General features: G+C 38.4%; 1 protein-coding gene across 1 annotated transcript in view; it reads right to left on the reverse strand.

Annotated features, from left to right (window-relative positions):
- Positions 1–208: 208 nt before the first annotated feature.
- The window catches only part of CCNT1 (cyclin T1), a 34,213-nt gene continuing 14,064 nt past the window's right edge, over positions 209–20,357 (reverse strand). The window contains exons 5-9 of the mRNA XM_030322490.2: positions 18,865–18,927; positions 16,909–16,954; positions 15,590–15,753; positions 15,361–15,431; positions 209–6,263 (exon numbers count right to left, since the gene is read on the reverse strand). Of these exons, the coding sequence (XP_030178350.1) occupies positions 4,857–6,263; positions 15,361–15,431; positions 15,590–15,753; positions 16,909–16,954; positions 18,865–18,927 (1,751 nt within the window). The 3' untranslated portion in view covers positions 209–4,856. The remainder of the gene's footprint in view (positions 6,264–15,360; positions 15,432–15,589; positions 15,754–16,908; positions 16,955–18,864; positions 18,928–20,357) is intronic.

Consider the following 20,357-nt stretch of genomic DNA (forward strand, 5'->3'; position numbering starts at 1 on the left):
TATTGAGTGAGGGTTTTTTCCCCCTCTGACTACATCATACTACCATACGACCACCAGATCTTAGGTCCTTCCAATGAACTCAATTCACACAGGATCCTGTGTAGTCAGAAAGTACATACTACTACCAAAACTAAAAACTGTGATCATAACAATAAGGTGACAGTTAAAGACTAATTTGAAGACTTAGGACACATAAACAACAATCAGATAAGTGTTTTATCATTAACATTTATTGATGGGATGGATAAATACATATTGAGAAACATACTTGACAGCAAGATATCAAACTGATAGCCAGACTATAAAATGTATACAACATCCTTTTTTAAATTTTTTAAAAATGTTTTGAATTTTTTTACAAAGAGCCCTTACTGTAATGGTCACTTACATCCTATCAATCACATAACAGTAGAGATCCCAGGGGTAGCATCCGGAACTGAGGTGCCCCAAGGAGGACAGAGGCAACAGCAGAATAGTATGCTGAGAAAGGACTCTTAAGAGCAATACAAAGAAAACAGACAAAAATATTACCACAAAATTGTACCTGAGTGACATAGATTGGTAAAGTATTTTACTTTTTTTTTCTTCTTTGCTCTTTGGTCTGATAAGAAAACGGACAGTTTCAGGTGTGTGGAACAGGATAAGGAAAGGTCAGTTTCAAATCCAGAAACCTAGGTTAACACTAAGTTAGGCTGCTGCATTCTTTTCTTTGGGTGCTTAACCCAGACAGCACTTCCATCTTACAACGATTTCCAATGTGATCAACCACTAATCAGTTCCTCAGCATTCGACTGAAGAGTTCCTGATAACCTGATGGAGACATACTTGCTCTGGCTTCAATTAGCATGCTGTCAAGCATCCCTCTCCACGCTTAACGTGGCAATGGAAAACCCAAGTCTTTCTCTTCTTTTAATTCAACCATAAATATGCACTCACAAAGGGGAAGAGCAGACACTGCTTTTTAGTAAACATTCATTTTCTTTCCCTCCCTTTTCCAATGCCAAGTTCATATTAAAAACTTTAGAAACATTAAAATGGAAGGGTCTCCCACTTAGAAAATAATTCTCACTCCAGGCCACTCTATCAGGTAGGATTGCAGTACCATGCTTGTTTCAAACTCACACCCACAGAGGGATAAAATGACAAAATAAAACTTGATATTCTGATAGAACATGAACATCTCTTAAACCATCAGGAGCAAAACTCAGTTAAAAGCTGGGTGTTAAAAAGCAGCAACATGGGAAATCTGGGGAGGTATTGAAGTCACTGAAAGCTTAGTGGGACTGCGGAGGGCTTATTTCTCACCATGTGAGGGGTTGCATAGACTGCTTAAATTCTCCTAAACCCAAGAGAATAACATTTGTATCCAACTTCAAGATGTTCTAGAATATCCCTTTTCCTACCATTAGTATCAAAAGAACTTACCAACAAAAGAATAATCCTTTTAAAGAAGTGACTTGTTCCCAAGTTCCCACAGTCCCTGTGTTTCTGTGGGAAACACAAAATCCTACCATACTGGGATAAGATCCCTCTAATTGCCTTTGTCCAGAAGCATAGTATGAGGGGTATACATTTTCAATACGGGGAATTAGGTAGCAAAAGTTTAAGGAAATCAAGCACTGATGTTACCATGATTTTATTTCTATACCCTAATCCATTGCTGTTTCCAACTGGAGATTTTAATTTTTTTCTATCAACCCTGGTGAAGCCAATAATACATAACTATGACAAAGGATATATTGAATCAAAATACTAAAATCGTTTAAAAAAAAAAAAAAAAAGAAGAAACTGAGAGTCTCAGATATTGAAACACACTGATTCATGAGTGAGAAACTTAGATTAAGTCCTCTATTTTCTAAACCCAAAAAGCATAACTGATATTGCAGAAGACCAATTTAGCTTTAAATTAATGCTTCACTAGAGTTCAGTCAACAGCAACACAGGTATCTGATTAAAAGCCCTAAGGACATTCCACAGGTGTTTGTTTTTGCCAACATGAGAGTCAAGCAAGGTTTTAGTAATGAGATTTATAGAACTTGAAGCTCCGGGCCTGCTTACCACCACTTATCCTTTTCATAGTCTAGGTTAAAAGGAGAAAAAAAACCCATGTTTAACTAGACTAACTTTGGATGTATAAATCCCATTCTCACCCTTTGAAGGTGTGAGCATAGAGAAAACACAGAGTTTAGAAACCACACTACCCTTTGAAGCCTAAGTCTATGTTAATTTGAACAATAGGCATGCTAGCTGACAGGCACATCTGCTAACCCAAATCCAGCAGCTTCATGCAGAGCACACAGGACATTCATGACATATGGACAGATCTAAAAGCAAACACTGTAGGTATCTTAAAACAGTATCAGGAGGCAGTAATATAGAAGTCTTTAAACTGACCTATATCAGCAATGATCTACTAGTGCAAACGCCAGACTACACAGCAGAAAGCAGCCCTCAGGCTCTAAAAAGCACTTTTTCTAGTTTACTCCTGACAAAAGGTCTAAGGAACTAACTACAGACTGCCATGGAGAACGGCTCGGAGGCCAAATGGATATGTATGCCTCTGTGGTGAAGGGAGTGCATATGATTAGAAAATATGTGGCATTTGATGAGAAAAACTGAACACTGTAAAAGGTATTTTCATAATCAAATCAGTGATCAATTCCACCAAGACACAAATCCAAACTAAATAAACTTTTGGGAAGGTCAGGAAGGAGAGCAGACTCCACCAAACAAAATCTAAACAAATAGCCTAGATTTAGTAAGCACATCATAAATCTACCAATTACATAGCACAACACAGAAAATATCAAGGAGAAAGAGGAAAATGCCATCTGTAAAAACGAAGTAACATTCCAAGTCAAAAGTATTACTGGTTTATAGATCAGCAGAGAGCTCATTTTACACAGCAATGGCAGGCACTCTAGACAGTTCAAATATGCAGAGATACAGGACACTAATTCACCTTAAAGTTTACTGTACAAATTCCTTCCTACATTAGGCCAGTGCATCAACAATTCCAATTGCCTCGGTTTTCTCCCCAATCTGTTCCTGGCAAGCAGCAGCACATGTACAACTCCTGTCTCCCTATGACTTCCAATGAAAAATATTCAATTTCTCTATAAAGAATATTTGGTAAAGGAAGCTGCGTTAAAAACAAGAAGACAAATTCAAATTGCATCATCTTTTCCATAGCAAGAAATACCATGAAGACCAAAGACTATCACATCAAATGATCTGTGGCTTGGTGGCATTTTCAGTTACACAACTTGGCTTAGAATGCTTTCTAGCCCCTTGAAAAATTTTTTTCCTCAGCAAAAGTGTTGAGTGCTAGGATCCTGAATACCACTTATCCTGAAATCTGGGATAGTCAAACACCCATAAGAATAGGACTCCTAATCCATTTTTTAAAAAAAATTCTTAGAAACCTGAAAAACCTCTGCCTAGAAGCTAAAGCCACCAAAGATGAATGATCTGTACCTGTGGGCTAGGCTTGCTCACCCTCATGACACCAGTACTGTTAAATTCACAAGCTCTAATCTCTGAAGTCATATAGGTTTGCAAAAATTAAGGATGCAGCTGTTTCCCTTTAGATATACAGATAAAAAGCAAGTCTTACATTCATAATGTAATTTAAAACACAATATCCTAAAAATACCCAATCACAATTTCATTGTTTTCAGTATCCTCTAGCTCCATGGCTTCTCCCAGAACTATTCTCATATATGGTCTGGGCTTTCATAGGCAGGATATACAGCACATCCCCCTTCCCTTCAGAGACCCTGAGACTGCTCTCACTTGAACACTTTCCCAAAGCCCAACTTGAAAAAAAGACACACCCAATTCTGTAGGGCAGAAGCCAGCCTTGCTCTCCAATCCTTCTTCCGCAACCCCACCTTTGTTCTGCATCAAAAGGAAAAAGGGGATAAAAGTTTTTATAATGGAGTCCAGAGTCAGGCCACCGGCTACACTTGCCCAAACTAGAATTTAGAAGGCTACCAGTCAATTACAACATAAAGAAATGGGAAAATACCATGTTAAACACATGCCTCTTCCTTCCTTTATGTTCTAAAGGCCACACCGTGTTCTCTCTAGTAGACTGTTGGGAAGTGAAAATGGTGAGGGACAGGGAGGGAAAGATAAAACATGATTTTTAAACACACATACTTAAAAACGCACATACCCACACTTACATACACACTTAAAGGTCTCAACACTTCAAGTGGCCGGAGCCTATCAGAACTCAAGGCCAAAGCCTACCCTCCCATCCCCCCTACACCCCCCCCCCACCCTCCAATCCCACCCCCCAGGAGTCATTGCTATGTATCTCATACACACAGCAAAATCCCTATCCCCTCCCCAATGATATAAAAAAAACTAAACAGATAACTTACTTTCTTTAAATTATTTTTAAAAGTCTCTTAAAAGATTTTGACGTTTAAATACTTCCTCTCTTCTGATAATATTAAACACCAAAAGGATCCACAACTGTTTGATAAAACCAACCCTCCATATTTCAGTCCTGGCAAGAAGAGGGAAGACATCAACTCTAATCGATCTAATTAGGAGGTGGAGAGGCCAAGAACAGAGAAAGTACTCTTAATCCTTCACAGCTTAACACATTCTCACCTCTCTAATACCAGTAAAAACTATAATAAAATAGTTAAATTTCTGAGGCAGTAGATATAACAACCAAGCCCCTCTACCACCCTCCCACCTGCATGTCAATATTCATTTATTCCCTAGTCCAAGAAGGGTGACGTATTTCATGAGGGAAGTAATTTCCTTAGTCCAGAATCAGTAGTTAAAAAAAAAAAAAGTTGTTTTTATGGAAGTTTTTTTTCTCCTCTTCTTTTTCTTTACTTAGGAAGGGGTGGAAGTGGTGGAGGAGGTTCTGATGGTAGAGGTGGGAGCCGGGGTTTGTCTGTATTGCCAGACCTGGAGGACATTCCACCACCCCGTGGATTCAGATATTCACCATAAGAATGAACAAATTCAAATGCAGGGGGCTGAGTGGGCTGCACACCTTGGGCACTAAGAAGGGAGTGAAGCATATTCACAGTATCTTGATAGTCTATTGTCTGGGTTGTGTTGTGACCATTGGCCCCAGTGGGCCCTTTGTCCAGTTTCATATGAGGAACTCGAGTTTTACAGCTAGGCTGTGTAAAGGGAAGGCCACTTGTGTCTGAGCTATGCCCAGGCAACTGGGCCATTGTAGGAAGAGGAGGGAAGGGGAAATTTATGGAAGAGGATTTAGTACTCTTGGCAATCTTGGCTGGATGATCAAACACTGCCCCTCCAGTCTCTTCAGAGGGGCCCCTTTTACGAGTAGAACTGGAAGAGGAGAAAGAACTAGACAAGCTATAGGGTTTGTGTGCTAAGGTGCTTGTCTGGCTACTATGTTTTGGATCACCTGGACGTTTGTTCCCAGTACCAGCTGGAAGCTGTGAGTGAGAGTGCTTGTGTGAGTGGTGATTATGATGATGATGATGATTAGATGGGTGGGTCTTGTGCTTTTCTTTGTGCTCTCGGCTCTTTGTGACACTGTCCTCTACAGAATTGTGCTTGTCAGCTGCAGCATGGACTTTAATGCGCATTTTTATCTCCTCTGGTTTTGAAGAGGCAGCTTTATCTCCACTTGCCACTGGGATTCTCATTTTGAGAGCTGCTTTGTCAGCTTTTTCCAGAAAAGGCCGCTCAGGGTTTTCTGAGCCCTCTACGGGCATTTTCAGAATGACCGAAGAATGGCTATCATGGTGTGACAGGAGATTCTGGGCAGCATATGCATACTGTGACTTCACATTGGCCTCCATGTTCTCTAATTGCCTCTTTTGGGCAGCCAACTCTTCTGCATGCTTTGCACGGTATTCTTTCAGAGACACTTTAGCTGATGGCACACTCTTACTATTTTGCTTCTGGGAAATAAATGTATTCGAACCATCCTGTTGCAAAGAATGATCAACTCCTATAAGTGCTAAATTCTCACTAGTCCGATGACCCTGAGCAGGTTCCAGTTTAAAAGGGGGTTGGGAGGACAGCCAACGTTCGCCCTGCAACATCTCCACATTGCTTAAGTTGCTGGATGACTCTTCAGTGGCTGGAAGGGAAGGCACTGAACTTGTGGTAGAAGAAGTTGACATGCTCATTAAACCTGCGATAGTTGTGTCTGAAGAGCTCTGGGAAATCATATTGAGAATTGTCTGCTCCGAAGTGTTTTCATCTGTTCCTCGATCATCTGCTTTTGTTTTCTTGGCAGCCTGGCATGCCTAGAATGAAGCAGATGACATCTCTTCACTTCAGGAAATTTATAAAATGGAAAACAAAAACAAATAAGCACAACCTAAAATAAGAAGACTGTGCTTGCTGCAACACTGGAAGTTTCAGATACTGCACAGGCAGTTGGCTACTCTGAGATCAATAATTATAACCACTAGAAGTCAGATTTTAAAAACTTTCAATCAAGAGTCATACAAACAGATCTCAAAGAGATCTCTTTACTCCCATGTTCACTGCAGCACTATTCACAACTGCCAAGATAGGGAAGCAGCCCAAGTGTCCATCCATCGATGGATGAATGGATAAGCAAAATGTGGTACTTACATACAATGAAATTATGCTTAGCCATAAAAAAAAAAAAAAAAAAGAGGAGGATTCTGGGAAAATGTCAAGAGTAGAAAGCACCAGGAATCTGTCTCCCCACCTAGAAAACAACTGGACTGGCAGAATCTGTCTGATGTAACTATTCTGGAGTCCGTTGAAGGCTTGCAACTTTTGGGGCAAGCCTTGGACAGTAAATTGAGGTTAACTTATATCAGTTTCATCTCTCAGCACATCAGCAACTACCCATCTCCTACCCCAGCCACAATGAAGGGAGTTGTGCACCTGCTCCTGGAATAGCCTGCACACATTTTGGGGAAGCCAGTACCAGCAAAAGACTATCCTACAAATATCAAGCTCTGTGCTTTGACCCCTGATTGCAGCTTCTGATCACAGAGGTACAGACCAAGAGGCAGGCAGCCACTGTTGTTGTGCCTCCCTCCACTGTTGCAAGCTCCTCCCCCTCTGGCTAAAGTAACTTCCAGGGGATCTGAAGCACCTGCATCCTTTCTCCTCTTCATCTTTTGCTTTTTTCCCCTTTGGGGAGCCAGACATTAAAGATCAGGACATTAGAAAACTTGGACCACACATTCCCAGGGAAAGGATCAGAAAAGAAGTGAGAATACCTTAAGTTTACACCTCAGGCTGATCCTCATCAGTGACACCATACAAAATCAAATCCACTCCACATCCAAAAACAATAACAAAAACAGAAAACCCTGGGAATCTGATTCTAGAGTTACCACATTATTAGATTCAAATGGCCAGCATTCAACAAAAAAAAAATCACAAAGCATTTAAAGAAACAGGAAAGTATGGCCCATAAGGAAAAAAAATAAATCAACAAAAAATATCCCTGGAAAAGACCTGATGGCAGATCTACTACACAAAGACTTTAAAATAACTCCCTTAGGGGAGTCTGGGTGGCTCAGTTGGTTGAGCTCCAGACTCTTAATTTCAGCTCAGGTCATGATCTCACGGTTCATGAGTTTGAGCCCCATGAAGGGGGCTCACTCTCTCTCTCTCAAAATAAGTAACACTGTAAAAAATTCAAAAAAAAATAGTCTATAACTGTGCCTTTGTTTCCTACATGATTTAAGAGACAATACATTTTAAGGGAAAAAACACAATTATTAGTGTAAAAGCTAGTTATTACTGTAACTTTGGTTTGTAATTCAAATCTTAATTTCTATATAATTTAAGAGCCTAATGCATCTAAAAGGATTATTAGTTTATGTTCTGGGGGCATGCAATGTTTAAAGATACAACTTTGTGACAGCCAACAATCAAAAGATGTGGGGACACAGCTAAAAGGAGGAGTTTTGTATGTATGTTACTGAAGTTAAACCAATATAAATTCAAATTAGTATAACTTTATGATGTTAAATGTAATCCTCATGAGAACCACAAAGAAAATAGCCATAAAATACACACAAAAGGAAATGAGAAAAGAATTTAAAATTTTCACTATGGAAAAATCACCTAAAAGAAGACAGTAATGTAAGAAATGAGGGACAAAAAACTATAAGGCATATAGAAAACAAATAGCATAAGCATAATGATATCATTTATAATTACTTTTAAGTGTAAATAGATTAAATTTTTGTCAAAATGCATAAAACATATGTCCAACTATATATATGCTCTCTACAAGCAACTGAGATCCTAAGACCCAAACTTGAAAATAGGAGGAGGGAAAAAAATACACCATGCAAACAGTACCCAAGAGACAGCAAGGGTGGCTAGTGGTATACTTTTTTTTTTTTAAGGTTCTAACTTTTTTTAAGTTTATTTATTTAGAGAAAGAGAGAGAGAGACTGCATGGGTGTGTGAGTGGGGGAGGAGCAAACAGAGAATCCCAAGCAGGCTCCATACTACCAATTTGGAGCCCAACACAGAGCTCGAACTCACAAACCGTGATATCATGACCTGAGCCAGAACTGAGAGTAGGACACTTAACTAACTGAGCTACCCAGGCACCCCCCCAAGGGTGGCTACACTAATATAAAACAAATACACTTTAAAACCAAAAAAGTTTTCAAAAAAAAAATAAAAAAGATTTCAAGAGAAAAGAGCATATATTAATAATAGGCTCAATACAACAACTATAACTATTATAAACATTTACACACCCAATAAAAGAGCGTCAAAATACAGGAAGCGAAACCTACAGAATTGAAGGAAGAAATAAGACAGTTTTATACTAATAGGTGCAGACTTCAATACCTACCCACAACAATGGACAGAACAAGCCAACAAAAGATAAACAGAAAACTTAAAAAATAAACCAACTAGCTCTAACAGACATATATGAACAAACACTCTACCCAACAACACTAAAAACATTCTTCTCAAGTACACATAGGGCAATTACCAGGATAGACCATATGTGAGGCCACAAATTAAGTCTCAATAGATTTTTAAAAGACAGATACCATACAAATTAACTTTTTTGACCACAATAGGATAAAGTTAGAAATCAGTAATAAAAGGAAAACTGGAAAATTCACAAAATTGTGGAAATTAAACAGCACTTTTTAAAAATATTTATTTATTTATTTATTTATTTATTTATTTATTTATTTATTTATTTAAGAGAGAAAAAGAGAGCTCAAGCAGGGGAGGGGCAAAGAGAGAGGGAAACAGAGAATCCCAAGCAGGCTCCGCCCTGCCAGCACGTAGCCCAATGGGGGGCTCAAACCCACAAACCGTGAGATCATGACCTGAGCCAAAACCAAGAGTCAGATGCTTAACTGCCTGTGCCACCCAGGCGCCTCTAAACAGCACTTTTAAACAACCAATGGATCAAAGAAGAAATCAAAGGGGAAACTGGAAAATACTTAGGGATGAATGAAAACAAAAACACAACTATCAAAAGTTATGGGGTGGGGGCGCCTGGGTGGCTCAGTTGGTTAAGTGTCCGACTTAAGATCATGATCTCACGGCTCGTGAATTCAGGCCCCACACTGGGCTCCATGCCTACCGCTCGGAGCCTGGAGCCTACTTTCGATTCTGTGTCTCCCTCTCTCTCTGCCCCTCCCCTGATCGCACTCTTGTCTCTCCCTCTCAAAAATAAAATAAAACATTAAAAAAATAATTTTTAAATTTATGGGATGTAGCGAAAGCAGTGCTAAAGGATAAATTTATAGCTATGAGCACTGACATTTAAAAAACAATAAAGATCTCAAATTAACAAACTAACCTTATAACTTGAGCAACTAGAAAAAAGAACAAACTAAAGCCAAAGCAAGAAGAAAGGAAATACCAAAGATTAGAGCAGAGATAAACAAAACAGAAAACATAATAGAGAAAAATTAATAAAACTAGAAGTTGGCTCTTTGAGAAGATCAAAAAAGTTAAACCTTTATTTAGCTAAATGGTCTGAGAAAAAAACAGAAGACTCAAACCACTAAAATCAGAAATAAAAGTGGAGACATTGCTACCAATTCTACAGAAATAAAAAGGATTATAAGAGTACTTTGAACAATCATATGCCAACAAATTAGATAATCTAGATGAAATGGACAAATTTCTGGAAACACAAAACCTAGCAAGAATAAACCATAAAGTGTAGAAAATCTGAACAGATCTGTCTAGTCAGGAGACTGAATCAATTAAAAAAAAAAAAAAAACTCCCAACAAAGAACAGCCCTGGACCTCATGGCTTCACTAGTGAATCTTAACAAAACGTTTAGAGTAACATCAATCTTTTTTAAATTTTCCCAAAAATTTGAAGAGGAAGGAACACCTCTCAACTCATTCTATAAGGCCAGCATTACCCTGATACCAAAGCCAGACAAAGACACTACAGGAAAACTAGAGCGCCTAGGTGGCTCAGTCAGTTAAGCGTCTGACTTTGGCTCAGGTCATGATCTCACGGTTCATGAGTTTGAGCCCCGTGTTGGGCTCTGTGCTGACAGCTCAGAACCTGGAGCCTGCCTCAGATTCTGTATCTCTGTTTCTCTCTGACCCTTCCCTACTCTCTCTCTCACAGAAGTAAATAAACATTAAAAAGAAAGAAAGAAAATTATAGACTAATATCCCTTATGACCATTGATGTAATAATTCTCAACAAAATACTAACAAACTTGGGGCGCCTGAGTGGCTCAGTCGGTTAAGCGTCCGACTTCAGCTCAGGTCATGATCTCACGGCTTGTGAGTTTGAGCCCTGCATCTGGCTCTGTGCTGACAGCTCAGAGCCTAGAGCCTCTTCAGATTCTGTGTCTTTCTCTCTCTCTCTGCCCCTCCCCCACTCACACTCTGTCTCTCTCTGTCTCTGTCTCTCAAAAATAAACATTAAAAAAAAAAACCTAACAAACAGAATTTATTAGCAGCATATTAAAAGGATTATACATTATGACCAAAGGGATTCATTTCTGAAATGCATGAATGGTTCAACATACAAAAATCAACCATGCGCTACATCACATAAACACAATAAAGGAAAAAACCACATGATCGTCTAGATACAGAAAAAGCATCTGACAACATTCAATACCCTTCCATGATAAAAACACCTAACAAAACAGGACTAGAAGGAAACTACCTCAAAAAAAAAAAAAGCCATATACAAAAAACACACAGCAAATATCACATTCAACAGTGAAAAACTGAAAGCCTTTCGTCTAAGATACAGAAAAAGGCAAGGATGCCCACGCCTATTCAACAAAGTACTAGAAGTTCTCATCATAACAACTAGGCAAGAAGTGCATGGGTGGCTCAGTGGGTTGAGCATGTGACTCTTGATTTCAGTTCAGGTCATGATTCCAGTGTCATGGGATCCACACCTGCATCAGGCTCAGCACTGAGTGTGGAGCCTGCTTAAGATTCTCTCTCTCTCCCTCTGCCCCTCTCCCCTGCTCGCATACACTCACACTTTCTCTCTCACGCTCAAATTAAAAAAAATAAAAGAACTAGGCAAGAAAAAGGAGTAAGTATTCAAATTGGCAAAAAAGTAAAATTATCTGTTTGCAGATGATATAATCTTACATAGAAAACACACACACACAAAATAAATGAATTCAGCAAAATAGCAGGATACAAAGTCAACACATAAAATTCAGTTGCATTTCTGTACATGAAGAATCTGCAAAGGAAATAATGAAATAATTCTATTTACAATAGCATCAAAAAAAAAAAAAAAAACCCGAATGACTAACATAACCAAGGAAGTGAAAAACTTGTACAATTAAAACTGCAAAACACTGTTGAAAGAAATTAAGACATAAATGAAAACTCATCCCATGTTCTAGATTCAAAGATTTAATATTGTTAAAATGTGAATATTATTACCCTAAGTAATTTACAAATTCAATGCAATCCCCACCAAAATCCCAATGATGTTTTTTGGCAAAATAGAAAAGGCTACCCTAAAATTCATATGGGATCTCTAAAGACCCCAAATAGCTAAAACAATTTGAAAATGAGTAACAAAACTGGAGAATTCACACTTCCTGATTTCAAAACTTACTACAAAGCTACAGTAATCACTGTACAGTAATACAGTGTGGTACTGGCATAAAGAGACATACAGACAAATGAACAGAATAGAAAGCCCAGAAATAAATCCATGCAATATATGGCCAAATGATTTCTGCCAAAGGTGCCAAGACCATTTAACGGCAAAAGGATAGTCTTTTTTTTTTTTTTTTTTTTAATGTTTATTTTGAGAGAGAGACAGAGCATGAGCAGGGGAGGGACAGAGAGGGACAGAATCCAAAGCAGGCTCCAGGCTCTGACCTGTCAGCAGAGCCCAATGCAGGGCTCAAACCCACGAATCACGAGATCATGACCTGAGCCAAAGTCAGACTCTTAACCAACTGAGCCATCCAGGTGCTACAGGATAGTCATTTCAATAAACAGTGCTAGGAATACTAGATATCCACATGCAAAAAAATGAAACTGTACCCTTGCCTAATACTACATACAAAATTAACTCAAAAATGGATACAGAACTTAAAACTCTTAGAAGAAAACACAGAACAAAAGCTTCACAACAGTGGATTTGGCAACTTCCTGGATATAACATCAATGGCACAGATAACAACAAAAAGAACAATCTGAACTTCAAAATTTTTTTTTTTCTAATTAAAAAAATTTAAGAATCACTTCAAAAAATTAAAATTAAAAACAGCAATTCCACTTCTGGGTACATAACCAAAAGAATCAAAAGCAAGGTCTTGAAGAAATACTTGTACATGTTCACAGCAGCATTATTTACAATAGCTAAAATATGGAAGCCACCCAAGTGTCTATCAACAGATGAATAGTTAAGGAAAATGTGGTACATACACACAATGGAATATAACTCAGCCTTTAAAAGAAACAAAACTCAGTAAGCTACAACATGGATGAGCCTTGAGAACATTATGCTAAATGAAATAAGCCACAAAAAGATAAATACTGCGGGTGCCTGGGTGGCTCAGTCAGTTGAGCAACTGACTTCAGCTCAGGTCATGGTCTCATGGTTTGTGAGTTCGAGCCCCGCGTCGGGGCCTGTGCTGACAGCTTGGAACCTGGAGCCTGCTTCAGATTCTGTGTCTCCCTCTCTCTTTCTGCCCCTCCCCCACTCATATTCTCTCTCTCTCTCTCTCTCTCTCTCTCTCTCTCTCTCAAAAATAAACATTAAAAAAAAGATAAATACTGTATGATTCCACTTCTATGAGGTACTTACAGTAGTCAAATCATAAAGACAGAGAGCATAATTGTAGTTGTCAATGGCTGGAGTTGGGGGAGGGGGAATAGGTAGTTATTTAATGGGTATAAAGTTCCAGTTTTACAAGATGAATGAAAAGAATTATGGAGGTGAACGGTAATGATGGGGGCACAACGATATGAATATATATAATACTACCGAGCTATACACTTAAAAATAGTTAAGATGGGGTCCCCTGGGGGCTCAGTCAGTTAAGCGTCTGACTTTGGCTCAAGTCATGATTTCATGGTTCGTGAGTTCAAGCCCCACATCGGCCTCTGTGCTGACAGCTAGCTCAGAGTCTGGAGCCTGTCTTCAGATTCTGGGTCTCCCTCTCTCTGTCCCTCCCCTGCTCGTGCTGTCTCTGTCTCTGTCTCTCTCTTTCTCCCTCAAAAATAAATGAAACATTAAAATAATTTAAAAAAAATAGTTAAGATGGTAACTTTAATGTTATATGTATTTTACCAAAATTAAAAAGAAAAAAAGATGGAAATCCAGCCATCTGCCATAATATGAACGAACCTGGAAGGCCTTTTGCTGTGAAATATGCTAGACACAGGAAGACAAAAACACTGCATGATCTCGCTTATATGAGCAATCTAAAATAGTTAAACTCGTATAGACAAAACAGATAGTGGCCTGGGGGGAGGAGGAAAACAAGGACATGTTAGTCAAAGGGTACAAAGTGCCAGTTATACAAGGTAAGTCCTAGAGACCCACTATACAACATAATATCTGTAGTTTAACAATATAGTACTGTATATGCGAAAATCTGCTAAAGGGGTCAATCTCGTTAGGTGTTCTATCACCTGCCAAAAAAGTTACATTAATCTATACCAATGCTACAGGCAATTAAAAAAATGAATCTGTGCATATCTAAAATCCATTTGTGAACGTCTATGCCTTATGACTGCATAGGATAGCAGTTAGTCCAAAAGCAAATTCCAGAAATATTGGTGAGGTGTGATGTGATTACCATGGTGACCTATGTACTCTTAAGCCTCTTTGAATCCTAGGCAAACTCATTTTCTACAATTCACTGAGCTCAGAAGAATGGAATTAAGTTTATCAATCTGGATTTCTGAGAATGCAGGGAACATTTTAATTTTTTTTTTTTCAACGTTTATTTATTTTTGGGACAGAGAGAGACAGAGCATGAACAGGGGAGGGGCAGAGAGAGAGGGAGACACAGAATTGGAAACAGGCTCCAGGCTCTGAGCCATCAGCCCAGAGCCTGACGCGGGGCTCGAACTCCCGGACCGCGAGATCGTGACCTGGCTGAAGTCGGACGCTTAACCGACTGCGCCACCCAGGCGCCCCTGCAGGGAACATTTTAAAACAAACTTTCTATCTGACACTAGGGGGAAAAAAGATTCCATTATGCATAAGTAAAACTTTGAAAAATATTTGAAATACAACTTTAGCCTGCAATCTAAATAAAAACAAGGTTCTAAAATCCATTTAAAAAGCAAATAATGTCAGGGTGCCTGGGTGGCTCAGTTGGTTAAGTGTCCAACTTTGGCTCAGGTCATGATCTCACAGTTCATGAATTCGAGCCCTACATCCATCGGGCTCTGTGCTGACAGCTCAGAGCCTGGAGCCTGCTTCATACTCTGTGTCTCCCTCTCTCTTTACCCCTCCCTGCTCATGCTCTGTCTCTCTCTCAAAAATAAATGAACATTAAAAAAAACAAACTTAAAAAGCAAATAATGTCAAAGACAGCATGATACCAGCTCTAACCCTGCAACTCCATCTTTCCTGTACCAGAAGTCAACACTTTATGACTCAGAGAAGCCATACTTTTCCCAAAAGTCTCCACACAGAAAACACTCAACCAATGTTGCTAACTGACTATATCACAGGAGTTGCACAACACAAAACAAATTCTGCTATTACCTACCACCATGGACTTCTGGGTCTGGGCCAGTATCCAAGCTATGAAGCTATCAGTATGTAACTAAGAAAAGGAAAATTCCAAACATGGGGTACATATCCAATTCTGCTATATTCACTGTGCAGTCAAAAGAAAAAAAAATAGTTTTGTACCGCAAGCTGACAGCAAAAATTCTTACCCTCCAATTCCGAATTCGTTTGAGCCTGTTGGGAGTTTTCTCCAGAATCTGTAGAAATTCATGTGTCAGTTCTACAAATGAAATAGAACATTTGAGAAAAACTTAAAGCACAAGTAAAAACCAAGAATAACCTCAACTAACTATTTTCTTCTGAATCAAGTCACTTTGGGCCAGATATGTGACAGATCAAGAGCAAGTGCTTTCAAAGGTCCCTTACTCTAAAACTTACCATCTAAAAGTTCCAAGGTCACAGTGGCGTCAACATACTCCCACCAGTGCTTCCCATCAGTTGAGACTGGGATCTCCCAGTTGGACCACTTGCAAGCCAGATGAATGCAGACACAGGCCACCACAGGAGGTGTGTACTGCAGGCTAAATGTGGTCAAATGCAGGCTGACATCAGAGGGAAGGAAACAAGAGAGTGTCATGAGCTCTCAATTCTGAACCCAAAGTTAAAACTCTCCATTATTTAAAAAGAAAAAAAAAAAAAGTTAAAAAAAAAAAAAAAACCACTGGGGAGTAAAAAGGGCAAGAAATATCCAGTGCTCTGATCCAGCACTCAACATGACTTTCCATTAACCCACCTGCCCACTCAGGTAACATTTCTAAACTTTTTGGCTACACATCACTCAATACACATACTGACGAAGGACCAGGACCAGGACCAAAACCAAACAGACAAGGAACTCTGTTATTTAAAATAAGAATCTATTAAAATAAGCTTCTTCTGAGAAGAAGCTTAGAACTTAAGGAAAATTGTAAGATTTTGGCTATGTGTAACCCCTAAACCAAATACTTAAAACCCCCTTAAAATTATCTTGTCTCTTGCCAATCACAGGTCTGGTCCACTTAAAATAACGAATAGACAATCACTCTCTTAATTGTGAATGTGGCTGATTGATGGTTTACTTCAAAAATGTCTCCTATCAGGCTATAAAAGTGAACTTCTTAGTCCCGGCATCAACAGAAGTTATCTTTGGTTTCCATGAACAATCAATTAGAGATGAGAATGAGCAAATAATTTGGTAATACAAGTTATATATTAATTATTTTAAAGCAAGAAAAAAGAAAATTATTATAACTCTTTACACATATATATGCCCATTTATCTGGAATGGAGGAAGAAAAAGGAAGTCTTTTCATTATCATAATTATTGCAGAATCCTCCAAATTAGATTCTCAGTCACTGTCAATGAACCCCAAGTTTACCTAAACTTACAGAACTATGCTCTCAGATATTTTAAAGAAAGGTAAGACATGCAGAATTGAGTAGGCTACCAAACAATCAGTACTACACAATTATATTACCTTAGCAAGTTAAATAGCATGGAAATTTAAGGTACAGTATGAAAACTGTATAGAAAAATCAACATTTACCAGAGAATTGTCTGTTATCACATTGTTATCAAAGATCCATCCTGGGTCTTTGGGTTCTAGTTTACTAAGTGCCAGACCTGATATCTTTCCACATACCCCTCAAAAGGTGACAATTCCAACCCAAATAAAGTCCTATCCCAAAATATAAGGGAAAAATATTAAAATATAAACCTGTTGGTTGCCATGAAGTAAGAAGTCTGTGCTAAGTCCTTGCTTGCTAAAAAAAAAAAAGGGGGGGAGAGGAGGGAAAAATTATTAGTTCCTTTCATTCTCAACAATTATTTAGTGAACATTTAATATTTCCACGTAGAGAATATCATAACGAATAAGGCAGACAGGGTCCTTGATCACCTGCTATTTAACATTATACCAAAAGTGACAAATTAGTTTTTGTGATTACAATAACTATGCTGCTTCCAGACCTAGGAACTCAAGCTTTCTACACACCAAATATTTGGGGTACTTGTTTAAAATGCAATTCCTGGACATCCTCCCTACAGTGTGACTCAGTATGTCTGGAGAAGGATACAAGCGTTTTTAATAGGTAACCCAGAAATTCTGATGCAAGAGTTCACTGAGAAATACTGAACTGGAAGATGAACTAATTTGGAGGCAAGATCAGAACCCAGAATACCTTGATATATTTGGTAAAAGTGATTTGTGCTTTAAAAAAAAAAAAAAAAAAAAAAAAAAGGTTTTTAATGGAGTATCCTGTGATTCATACCCCAAATCATCAAATAACATGAATTACTGATATATCATAATCAAGGGGGAAAAAAAAAACAATGACACATCCCTCTTTCCCCAAAAAACTTCTCTGGGTAAAATAAAGCTTAGTCTTTTCAATATTAGCATGTATCTACCTCTGTTTATAACCTTATCCTTGTTCAAAATAAACCTTCTTATGCTTTCAAAATATAAAGAACTTGGGGAACCTTTGGAAGGCAGCTATGCTCACCACTATACCACCAACGCTGCACAAGAAGTTGGGAAAACTTTGGGAATTTACAGATGAAGCACACATTAGCAAAATATAAAATAAAGCCAATTGTTAGTTTCATCTACAAAATGAAAAGGCACTCCAATGCACAAGTGTCTAGATATTGCTACTACTATTAAACTAAGTAAAAGGAACAAGGTTTCATGCGATTATAGCTACTAGGTTAAATTAGAAAAAGAAAAAAAAGGAAGTCCTGCCAAGGGTTTGTCAATCATGGAAATAAGTCAAATAAACTCTACATGATCCTCTGAGTGGCCTAGGACAATCAACCCTAAAATCAAATTAAGATCACCACTCCCAAGATAACCTTAAACTGCTATTAGACACTCATGATTTGACTTTATAAAATCTGCTCCAGGCTCTGAGAAACATCCTCAAGAGGCTAATTCTCTTTAACTGTTCTTAAAAATTTTAAGAACCCAGGGCACCTAGGTAACTCAGTGGGTTAAGCATCCAACTTGGGTTCAAGTCATGATCTTATGGTTTGTGAGTTCAAGCCCCAAATCAGGCTCTGCACTGACAGCACAGAGCCTGCTTCAGATTCTCTGTCTCCCTCTCTCTCTGCCCCTCTCCCACACGCATGTTCTTTCTCGTTCTCTCTCAAAAATAAACATTAAAAAAAAAATCCTCAGGGCACCTGGGTGACTCAGTCAGTTAAGCGTCTAACTTCAGCTCAGGTCATGATCCCACCATTGGTGGGTTTGAGTCCCACCAACTCAACTTTAAAATCCCAAGTTAGAGGGGTGCCTGGGTGGCTCAGTCAGTTAAGTGTCTGACTTCAACTCAGGTCATGATCTCATGGTTCATGAGTTCGAGCCCTGCATTGGGCTCTGTGCTGACAGCTCAGAGCCTGGAGCCTGCTTCAGATTCTTTGTCTCCCTCTCTCTCTGCCCCTCCCCCACTTGTGCTCGCTCACGCTCTCTCTCTCCCAAATATAAACATTAAAAAAATTTTTTTAATAAAATAAAATCCCAAGTTAGAAACACTCATTTTGATTTAAACCAGGTAGTCCTTTCAATTTAACTTCTAGCTAAATTAGCTGTTATATATCTGTCCACCATAAATAAATCATAGCCATTAAATGGTAAAACAACTTTAGACAACCGTTTCAAGCTGGGATTCCTTACCTCGAACCAGTTGAGTGCACTTTACCACATGTGTATGTGGATGATCAATTGTTAGTTCAAATCCTTTTAAAAAAATAAAATAACTAGTTAAAAGCTAAAGATACTAGAGTCATTTTATACTTCTGAGTCATCATTAAAGGCCTCTCTCATTTTCCTCTCCCAAAAGTGCTGTTCAGAGGCTAAGAGGGTCACACAACATACACAGCATGCTCTTCTCTAAGACATATGATCTTCAATGACACTTATATTTTGAGCTAAATAATAAAGCTAATGCACTTTTAAGACTCCTGACGAACCAATAATCTCTAAATAGAAAACACTTTTTCTAGGGACAATAGAATATAAGGTTAGAATAAACAGTCATTCAAGTAGTAACTTCTAAAGCTTAACCTTGAGAAAACATTTTAAAACCTATTCCTCTTGGGGCACCTGGGTGGCTCAGTCAGTTAAGCGTCTTGGCTCGGGTCATGATCTCACAGTTGGAGCCCCACGTTGGGCTCTGCGCTGACAGTGTGGGGCCTGCTTAGGATCCTCGGTCTCCCTCTGTCTCTGCCCCTCCCCTGCTCATGCTCTCTTTCTCTCAAAATAAACAAACAAACCAAAAAAAACCCACTCCTTTAAAAAAAATTTTAATAAAATAAAAATAAATTTAAAAAAAACTACTACTTTTATCTCAGTTTTGTTCCTTTTCAACATTCTAACTTATAATAATAAGTAGTAATCATTTATTTAACCCCAAATGGTCTTTACCAAAAATACTTAAGGAGAAATTGGTCTATAAAAAAATTTTAGTAAGTTTCTTTTCTTTTGCATATGTAAATAAAATTTTCTAGATACAATTAAAAAATTCTGAGAAATTTACATGATGTAAATTATTCTAAATGGATGACTCAGGCAAATTAAATCTTAGTGGCTTCCACATTAAAACATTAATAAAAATTTATTCCACCAGAAAAATATCATTGTCCCCTAAAATATGTTACTTTGAAGGTAATTTAAAGTAAAAAGCTAATTAACATAAACCAACTTCAGAGATAAGCTTTGCAGAACTGTGTGTACAGACAGGCAATAAAATACAGCTATAGCAGTAACTTTCCAACACGACTCAGGAAATCTTCCCTTCCCAGAGAAGAGAAAAATAGCCCAAAAGAACTAAGAAAAAAAATCTTTGTTTCCATAATTGGTAAGCTTTTAAAGGCAGTGTCTCTGATAAAAACAATGATAATAGCATCATCAGCATTGCCGATCAACCATGATAGCTTGAATTTCTCCACCTCCACTTTGCTAAACACTGACCACCAATTTTAAAAATAAATGCTATTATCTGAATATAATGACAAACATGGGAATGCAAGCTGGTGCAGCCACTCTGGAAAACAGTATGGAGGTTCCTCAAAAAACTAAAAACAGAACTACCCTATGACCCAGCAATTGCACTACTAGGCATTTATCCACGGGATACAGGTGTGCTGTTTCGAAGGGACGCATGCACC

Source organism: Lynx canadensis, chromosome B4 (genome assembly GCF_007474595.2).
Source record: "Lynx canadensis isolate LIC74 chromosome B4, mLynCan4.pri.v2, whole genome shotgun sequence".
NCBI lineage: Eukaryota > Metazoa > Chordata > Mammalia > Carnivora > Felidae > Lynx > Lynx canadensis.